General features: G+C 34.1%; 1 protein-coding gene across 1 annotated transcript in view; it reads left to right on the top strand.

Moving 5' to 3' along the window:
* Positions 1 to 10,202, top strand: part of LOC107720085 (anthrax toxin receptor 1-like) — a 29,562-nt gene that overhangs the window by 8,211 nt on the left and 11,149 nt on the right. The window contains exons 2-12 of the mRNA XM_016527693.1: positions 699 to 770; positions 966 to 1,037; positions 1,108 to 1,189; positions 1,275 to 1,305; positions 2,235 to 2,308; positions 2,397 to 2,465; positions 2,591 to 2,671; positions 3,763 to 3,823; positions 4,462 to 4,560; positions 5,258 to 5,327; positions 7,572 to 7,650. Coding sequence (XP_016383179.1) covers positions 699 to 770; positions 966 to 1,037; positions 1,108 to 1,189; positions 1,275 to 1,305; positions 2,235 to 2,308; positions 2,397 to 2,465; positions 2,591 to 2,671; positions 3,763 to 3,823; positions 4,462 to 4,560; positions 5,258 to 5,327; positions 7,572 to 7,650 — 790 coding nt within the window. The remainder of the gene's footprint in view (positions 1 to 698; positions 771 to 965; positions 1,038 to 1,107; positions 1,190 to 1,274; positions 1,306 to 2,234; positions 2,309 to 2,396; positions 2,466 to 2,590; positions 2,672 to 3,762; positions 3,824 to 4,461; positions 4,561 to 5,257; positions 5,328 to 7,571; positions 7,651 to 10,202) is intronic.

Below are 10,202 nucleotides of genomic sequence, written 5' to 3'. Positions count from 1 at the left end.
TAGCAAAGGAAAACCAGTTTCCTCTTGGCTTTTATCGAAATCCTCCGACATTCTTCTTTACAAGTCCTCGTTTCGTACTTCTAATTCTTGACCGTTGTTTTGTTTTGATCTCTCCGCTGCGTTTCCGCGTGCGTCACTTCTGAGCGGCGCATGCACAGCGCTGACCTCATACGTCATTCCCCCGGAACTGCTTCCGTTTACGACAGTGAGCGCAAGCTACATTAAAGTGATTATTACGTTTTGAATATGGATATTTTTCTTACAAAAACGCATCGATTCGCTACAGGAGGCCTTTGTTCACCCCCCGGAGCCGTGTGATATGCTTTTTTTTATGGATGGGCGCTTTTTATTTAACTTGTTTTGGACTGACGCATGCAACACCCGCTGAGTGGCATTAAACAGCTTGAAAGATCAAAGACAATTTTTAATATAACTCCGACTGGATTCGTCTGAAAGAAGAAAGTCATATACACCTAGGATGACTTGAGGGTGAGTAACTTATGGGCTAATTTTCATTTTTGGGTGAACTACCCCTTTAAAGCGTTTACAGCTGCGCCAAACAATAGGGGACAAAACTAGATGGCTTTGCTAAGTTGAAAGCATCGATAATTCATTGGAAGAATTCTCAGTTGTATTGATCTGATGCATTAAAAGCAGAAACATCCCATTTACTGATTGTTTCACCTCTTTCTCCTCAGGTCAGGAAGTGTCAAACACCACTGGCACGAACTCTACACATTTGTTGAGCATTTGGCTGAGAAATTCACCAGGTATTAAAGCATCTCTTGAGCAAAACAAACAAGCGCACTGAACCACACTATAGGACTCAACGGAATGCCATGTTTTTGTTGACATTGTCCAATTGCGTAAGATTTCCGAAGTAGGTAATGGATAATTTTACAAATGCATTTTATAAATTTCTTCAAATTGTAACCATTTCTGGTTTGTTTTTCATCGTCTCTCAGCCCAATGCTGCGAATGTCCTTCATCGTGTTCTCAACCAGAGGAAACACAATCATGAGACTCACGGAAAACAGGTGCTCTTCTAGTGCTGCAAATGTTTGTTGTTTATTTCACTCTACTCATTTTTGTTTCCATTGTTCAAAGGGAGACCATAAGAAAAGGCCTTAATGCTCTCAGACGAGAGATCCCAGGCGGAGATACATTTATGCATCTTGGTCTAGAAAAGGTAAAATGTTCAAATTAAATATGTTTATCATTGAGATGTACTTATTTTGATGTCTTTTAACAATATTATCTAAATTTATTCACAGGCAAATGAGCAAATACACCAGGAAAACTTTGGTAGGTTTACATTAATGACAAGTCAAGTCACCTTTATTTGGATAGCGCTTTATATATATGACCCTGGAGCACAAAACCAGTCATAAGGGTACATTTTTCGAAATTGAGAGTTATACATCATATGAAAGCTGAATAAATAAACTTTCCATTGATGTATGGTTTGTTAGGATAGGACAATATTTGGCTGAGATACAACTATTTGAAAATCTGGAATCTGAGGTGCAAAAAAATCTAAATATTGAGAAAATCATCTTTAAAGTTGTCCAAATGAAGTTCTTAGCAATGCATATTACTAATCAAACATTAAGTTCTGATATATTTACGGTAGGAAATTTACAAAATATCTTCATGGAACATGATCTTTACTTAATATCCTAATGATTTTTGGCATAAAAGAGAAATGTATAATTTTGACCCATACAATGTATTGTTGGCTATTGCTACAAATATACCCCAGCGACTTAACACTGCTTTTGTGCTCCAGGGTCACATATTACAGATATTTAGTTTCAAAGCAGCTTCACAGTAATAAACAGAAACATAACAGAATCAGTGATGCAAATGTCTTCAATAAATTCTGCTAAAAAGGCAATAGTTTCATTATTCAATTTGAAGCAACAGTTCACCCAAAAATTTTAATTCTAAACCGTCATAGTATTTTTTTCCATACTATGAAAGTCAATGGCTACCATCAACCAACATTCCTCAAAATGTCTTCTTTTGTGTTTAACAGAAGAAGGGAACTAATATAGTTTTGGAACAACTTGAGTAAATGACAGAATTTTTACAATTTTGGGTGAACTGTCCCTTTAAGTCAGATCATTATTGATTCAATAACTGTGTAAAATCCATCCGTTTTGAAACTAGCTCTACAGAAGACAGTGTCATTATTCAGCTCAAGTCAGTTTAATCTTGCCTCCACTTTGTAGGAACTGCAAGTGTCATAATTGCACTGACGGACGGTGAGCTTCAAGAACATCAGCTGATAGCAGCTCAGCAGGAGGTAACATGATGTTCAGCATTCAGTTTGCAGACTTTTAGAAATCTAAAAACGTACAGTTTTTAATCACGATTGCATGATGTCTCGTCAGGCAGCACGAGCTCGGACATTGGGTGCAATCGTGTATTGTGTCGGCGTTAAGGACTTCAATGAAACACAGGTACTGATGACAAGTATGCACTAAACCAGAGAATGTAATTGAATGTAAACAATGCACTTTATATGGAAGAAACAGATCAGATGCTCAGATGAGCTGTAAATAAACATCAGTTTGTCCTGTTCTAGCTGGCTACCATAGCGGACACCAGTAAGCATGTGTTTCCGGTCTTGGGAGGATTCCAGGCGCTGAGAGGAATGATTGACTCGGTAAACTGAGGCGTTTGGCTCTATGAAAGATTAATTAAAAATGCATTTTGTAAGATGCACGTTCTTTACTTTAAGCTGAAGTGTGGGATTTTTTCAGTGGTAGAAAAATGAAATTCTCTCATCGTTTACTCACCCTCATGTTGACTTTGGTTAATCTTTAATACACAAATGTGACCCTGGACCACAAAACCAGTCATAAGGGTCAATTTTTCGAAATTGAGATTTATAAATCATCTGAAAGCTGGATAAATAAGCTTCCATTGATGTGTGGTTTGTTAGGATAGGACAATATTTGGCTGAGATACAACTATTTGAAAATCTGGAATCTGAGGGTGCAAAAAAATCTAAATATTGAGAAAATCATCTTTAAAGTTGTTCAAATGAAGTTCTTAGCAATGCATATTACTAATCAAATAATAAGTTTTGATATATTTACGGTAGGACATTTACAAAATATCTTCATGGAACACGATCTTTACTTAATATCCTAATGATTTTTGGCATAAAAAAAAATCTATAATTTTGATCCATACAGTGTATTGTTGGCTATTGCTACAAATATACCCCAGCGACTTAAGACTGCTTTTGTGCTGCAGGGACACATATTAAGATCATTTTAATGAGAGGTTTCTATCCCTTCATTGCAAGTCCAGAATAACCAAAACTTAAGATCCAAACTGGTCATAAAGTCATTGTAAAATGAATCCATATGAACTGTTTATTTCATTATTTTTTTTTTTAATTTTGCTGCATTTGTCAAGACTGATCAATGAAACCATTGGCACCAATGCAGAAATGACACACTTTGGCTTTAATAATAGTTGATTAGTATACATATAAGTAAATAAATGCATTTTGTAAAAATAGTTTTCTACATTAAAAAAAAAACGTATTTTATTATACAAGAAAATTCCAGGTTGTCTGCTTCCAAATTTAACATTTAATTAATTGTGTTACTTGCTGTTTCTTTGTAATTATTTGTGAAATTTACTAGCAATTTCTGAGTGAAAACTGCTAAATCCTAAACCACATTTTTTTTCAGTGTAGTTTGAATTTCAGTGTAGAATGAATTAAATATTTTATGTTTTTAGATAATCAAAAAATCTTGCATCGAGATCTTGGCAGCGGAGCCATCCAGCGTATGTGCAGGAGGTATGAAAATAAATAAATCACACACACACACACACACACACACACACACACATATATATAAATATATATATGTTTTAGAAGTGTGTGTGTGTGTGTGTATATATATATATATATATATATACAGTATATATAAAAGCTATGGTCATTCCACTTTCAATTATTTTGTACATAAACCCTCATTATGAAGTTCTGCTGTAGGAAATATGTATTCTTGTTCATATACATGTCTCTCTGTGGATTATGTATGTGCCATAAATCTTTTTAACTGAGTAAGTCTGTAACACTTAATGATTCATTTAATTTCCATTTCCAGTACGTCACTCTTTTGGACTAGATTTCCTTTTAAACCTTAGCGTCGCACATCATCAGATGTATAATTACTAAAATAGAAATAAGCAAGTTAACATAAAATAATCGTAGGGGAAATTCCATTGTTGAACATGAGAGTCTGTGAGATGCATTTCCCCGAGAGGACACTTATATCATTGTGGTTTTACATTACCCAGCATTCCTTGAGCTCTGATGATTTCAGCAGGAAGACATTGACCCATGTGCTGAAAATACAGTTGATGTTTCTGAGAGAAATGACGTGATTTATCAGCGTTTTTGAGCAGCGTCTGAGGGAATCTGTGTTTCAGAGTCGTTTCAAGTGGTGGTGAGAGGGAACGGGTTTCGACACGCCAGAAACATTGACCAGGTCCTGTGCAGCTTCAAAATCAACGACACAGTCACGCTCAGTGAGTGTCTCTCCGAGTGAAAGACCAGCATGTCTAGCTGCATTCAGAACTCATTTGATCTGCTTTACTGAACGCTGAACATTTTAGTGCTGTCAAACCATTAATCGCATCCAAATAAAAGCTTTTGTTACGTGTGTGTACTGTGTATATTATGTATATATTAATACACACACATGCATTTATATATTTAAGAAAAATATGTTGTATTTATATATTAAATATATTTAAATATAATGTAAATCAGTGGTTCTCAAAGTGTGGTACGAGTACTCAGAGGAATCACTAAATTAAATATGAATAATCTTTCCATTGATGTATGGTTTGTTAGGATAGGACAATATTTGAAAATCTGGAATCTGAGGGTGCAAAAAAATCTAAATATTGAGAAAATCATCTTTAAAGTTGTTCAAATGAAGTTCTTAGCAATGCATATTACTAATCAAACATTAAGTTTACTTAATATCCTAATGATTAAAAGAGAAATGGATAATTTTGACCGATACAATGTATTGTTGGCTATTGCTACAAATATACCCCAGCGACTTAACACTGCTTTTGTGCTCCAGGGTCACATATACATAATAAATATACACAGTACACACACAAATATTATGTAAACAAAAACTTTTATTTTGGATGCGATTAATCGCGATTAATCATTTGACAGCACTAGAACATTGTATTCTTCTGTTTACAGATGAGAAGCCTGCGAGCGTGGAAGACACGTTCTTGCTGTGCCCCGCGCCGGTTATAGATGAAGTTGGAAAGTAAGTGTGAGGTCTGTGTTTATGATCCCAGTCAAAGGTCATATTCCACTTCCTGCGCAGCTCGCTGCTTTAGCTGTCCAGGCGGATCATGGCTTTCTTGTTCCTGTCAAACCTGAAGAATCACAGCTTTACTTGATGTCAGCGGCTCGGAGGAGCCATTAAAAGCAGACAGTTCCTCAGAAATCATTGTGTTCATCACACCCACTCTTTCTTTGTTCCTTATCCATTATTTCATTCTTTCCCTTTACTGCTCCCATAAACCCTCAAGGATCCATATTTTCTCCCCCGCTTCTGCTTTCCATTCATCAATGATACTGTCTGTTATAAAGTATGTTTTAAGTTATGGCTGAAAAGGAAAATTATTTTAATCAAAAAAAATAAATAAACACTAAGTATTGAATGAAATCTAGTGCACTGCTTAGGCATCACAATATTATAATCTATAACAATTACAATTAAAAGTGTTAAAAATGTAAAAAGTGTTAAATATTACCTTTAAATTAGTAGTAGTCGGTGGAAAAAAAATATTTGTGTAAGATCCATACAATTTATATAAAAATCTAATTTTCGAAATTAGTAAATAAAACGATTATTGGAATACATTCGACAAGAAAATACTATTGTAACCTTTCTACTTAAAATGTCACATTTAATTCAGTGTGTTAATTGCCATTTCTTTTTTGATTATTTGAAATTTACTATCAAATAATCCAATATTAAATAATTATTTGATATTTACTAGGGTAAAAATTGTTCCAAAGTATTTTTTTGTTCACTGATCTGTATTGTATTTTTTATTGTTCAGTACAATATTGATCGATGCTGATAAATTCTCTTATAATAGCTGATTTGATATCAATATATTGTGTGTTAGTGTAATTTTAGTATCACTGAGGTTTTATTAATATTTTGAATTAGTTCTTTATTTTATATTTTCTGATTTCATTTTAATTTTACCTACAGTTTTGTCATTTTTATTAGTTTTTTTTTTTTTTTGTACCTAAAGTTTTAGTGTTTTAGTACTTCAAGGTAAACATAAAATTTTTTTAATAATATACCTTTTTTTTTTTTTTATAGAAGTTACACATACTGAAAGATTTAGTTTTAGCTAACTAAAATAACCCTGGTGTTAATTCGTAGTTTGACGTTCTAATAATAATCGGAATTCTTCTGATCAGAATTTAGAACCCTTTTTTGTTCTAATAAAAACATTTATTTTTAGCTTTTGGTGCAGACTGAGTCCATCAGTGTTTGTTTGGTGCGAAAGTGCACTCAGTTTCACGCCATGTACATGAACAGAGTCAAAGAACCACCCCAAACTTTACTTTTCCTCTCAGTAAGGATTGTGTGGCGAAACATCATTATGATTTTGCACAGAGGAATGTGAAGCTGATCTGAAGTAGATGCTCTCCATCAGAGAAAGTGGTCTTATCTGTCAGAAACGCAGACTTGGCCTCTGTGTCGGGAGACAAACCTCGGCGGGAATGCTGAGCATTCGGAAAGCTGTTTTGTCAAATGTGTCCCTGCAGCACAAAAGCAGTGTTAAGTCGCTGGGGTATATTTGTAGCAATAACCAACAATACATTGTATGGGTCAAAATTATACATTTTTCTTTTATGCCAAAAATCATTAGGATATTAAGTAAAGATCATGTTCCATGAAGATATTTTGTAAGTTTCCTACCGTAAATATATCAAAACTTAATTTTTGATTAGTAATATGCATTGCTAAGAACTTCATTTGAACAACTTTAAAGATGATTTTCTCAATATTTAGATTTTTTTGCACCCTCAGATTCCAGATTTTCAAATAGTTGTATCTCAGCCAAATATTGTCCTATCCTAACAAACCATACATCAATGGAAAGCTTATTTATCCAGCTTTCAGATGATGTATAAATCTCAATTTTGAAAAATTGACACTTAAGATTGGTTTTGTGCTCCAGGGTCACAAATGTTTGAGACACTAGACAGCTGACTTCAACAAACGTTCACCAGCACCCTGCAGAGCTCTGTGAGGCTGCCAGTTATGATCTGCAAGGCATTTTTCATGCAACTAAACATCTTTGTGTAAAAAAATGTAAGAGAAATGTAGCGGGGTTGTTTTTGGCACTCATGTCTCTCTGAGTCCCGTTGGTCTGGTTTTCTGCTTTTTTGGATCCTGCTGTGCAACGTTACAGGATTTGCTGGCTTTCAAAGTGACAAATATGGCTATGAAAACTGATGTTTGTTCTTTGTGCTTCAGGGTGGTGTACCTGCAAGTCAGCATGAACGAGGGTCTGTCGTTCATCACCAGCTCCGTTCACATCACTACAACGGAGTGTGTAAGTCTGAATACAAACACAGCATCACATCCAGCACACCTACAAAATATTAAATGCTCCTTCGTTTTGAGATTTGAGAATTCATTTTACATCCTGAAAAATGGGATAGTTTCTTAATATTTAAATCTTATTTTGCAATGTAATATTCCTTAATTTTATACCATTTTGTAATGAAAAATTACATGTAATTTTTGTTATAATATTTAAACATTATTTTGTCATACCATATTCATTAATTTACACCCATTCAAATTTTACTAGCAAAAAGTGCATGTAATTTTAAAAATAATATTTAGTGGCCATAGCCCCTATTGTGTTTGTATGTGTTCTTTATTACTATTCCCCCCCAATGGGAGTCAATGGCAGCCTTATGAAGGGAACCTAGGAAAATTATGAAATTTGGCACACTTGTAGTGATGGTCATTAATAGTGATCTGACCAACTTTGGGCTTTCCAGGACCAACTCTATAGTGCTACCACCAGTTCAAACATTCACTTTTCAAACGGTTATAACTTTTGAACCCTTTGATCTAGAAAAATGAAACGTAGTCCACCTGATCACTCTCCCCGTGCTGATTGCATTCAATAGCTTACATTAAGACTCCACCCATTACAGTAGCAGTCATTTTGAAAAGTACAGTATTCAATTTTTTTCACTACTACTCCTTCAAAATTGGTCCAATTCTTCCCAGAATTGCCAGATATGATCCGAGCCGCATAGAAATGACAGAACAGAATTTTTTGACCTAGTGGTGAAAAAAAGGTAATGATGTTGTGAACTTAACGAGGTTGACCCGAAATTGGCTCAGAGCCTGTATCTTAGCCAAACTTTGATCAATCAAAATGAAACTTGGTATGCTTCATCAACACCATGATCTGAGGGTCCATGCCAAAGTTGGAGACAGCGCCACCTACGGGTCAGGAAATACCAAAAATAGCTGTTTTGGCTAATAACCTTTGAACAGTTAGTCAGAATCATAATCTTGGTGTCTTGGGGACAGATTTACTAAACAGGGCAAATTAGCGCATTTCCAAAACAACGCAGATGGGCGTGGAAATTTATGCAGGTGATTCACTGACAATGCCCAAATTAAAGAACATAGACGCATCATCTCATTTACATATCGACCAACGCAATATATCAAGCGCAGTGCAAATTAGCGTAGATCGCAAATACGCAGCGATGCTAATCAGGTGCGGGTGATCTACTTACATCACAGGCGCAAAATAGTTAAATAATGGCGCAATTACCGGTAATTTAACGAGCACAAATGTTAGTAAATTGCGTTGCATGATTCATTTTAATACTTTCCTCCCATAAATTTTGCGTCTAAAAGGGAAACTCCTACAAATGCATATTCAGTAAGATCAGACGCAAAAATAACTGTCCACACTTGTTTAGTGCTAATTCTTCACTGCGCGTTTCTTTAGTAAATCCCGACTCTGTTAATAAATCTGGCCCTTTGTGTCTTATCTTGTTGTAAATTGCAATATCTTTTAAACCATTTGACATATCTACAAAAATGTGGTAGGCATCATCAAAAGCATGTCTCGGAAGTACCTAAAAAAAGTTTGAACACAGCGCCACCTAGCGTTCCAAAGATATAACGATTTTTACAAAATTTTGAAAACATTGTCCAAATTTATTTAGTAACCTTTCATTCCCTTGGTTATGATGATTCTGGCTATATTTGTCATTTTTCATCAATGTGCCTGTCCACCATATTGAAGTAAATGGAAAAACTGTTTTTTCACTACTCCTCCTACAAATTTTATCCAATTTTGTCCAAAATCTGATTAGATGATCTTTGGACCGAGCTTTTGTCACATTCATTTATTTACACCATTTTACTGAGAAAAATTACATGTCATCTTTTGAATAATATTTAAACATTATTTTGTCGTCATATTTATTCATTTTAAAACATTTTACATTTTACTGTTAAAAAGTTAAATGTATTTTTATAATAATGAAAATTATAAAACAAAAAAATATATATCTCAACATTTTGTCATTTAATATTCATTAATTTATACTGTTTTACATTTTACTGTGAAAAAAAATATTTGTGATCTTGTAGAATATTTAAACATAATTTTGTCAAGTTATATTCATTAATTTACAATATTACATCTTTTAATTTTTAAACATCATTTCATCACGTCATATTTGTTAAAGATTACAATTAAAATTGCAATGAGCACACACAATTTAATATTCAATAGCAACCTATATATACAGACTGTACTTCTGTTCATTTTGAGTTCATTATCACCTGTGCTTCTATGTAAACAGTGCTTTATGTGTGCTATATATACACATATGTATGTATGATCTTGTTTGGATACTCCAATCGAGATTTTATCTACGGTATCAATTTTTTTTAAATTCATTTTGTGTATCAAGCATTAAACCATGTGTATTGTGCAATGCTCAAAAAAATCCTAATAAAAAAAATGCATCCCCAAAAACAGCCCCAAGGGCTTGGCCCCGGTAATTGCTCCAATTTACGTTTGACTGTAATATTTTTTATAATATATATATATATATA

The sequence above is a fragment of the Sinocyclocheilus rhinocerous genome, unplaced genomic scaffold (assembly GCF_001515625.1).
Source record: "Sinocyclocheilus rhinocerous isolate Xijiao unplaced genomic scaffold, SAMN03320098_v1.1 scaffold792, whole genome shotgun sequence".
NCBI classification, from domain to species: Eukaryota; Metazoa; Chordata; class Actinopteri; order Cypriniformes; family Cyprinidae; genus Sinocyclocheilus; species Sinocyclocheilus rhinocerous.
The sequence above is the reverse complement of the archived record's forward strand: the minus strand, read 5'-3'. Positions and strand labels throughout refer to the sequence as shown.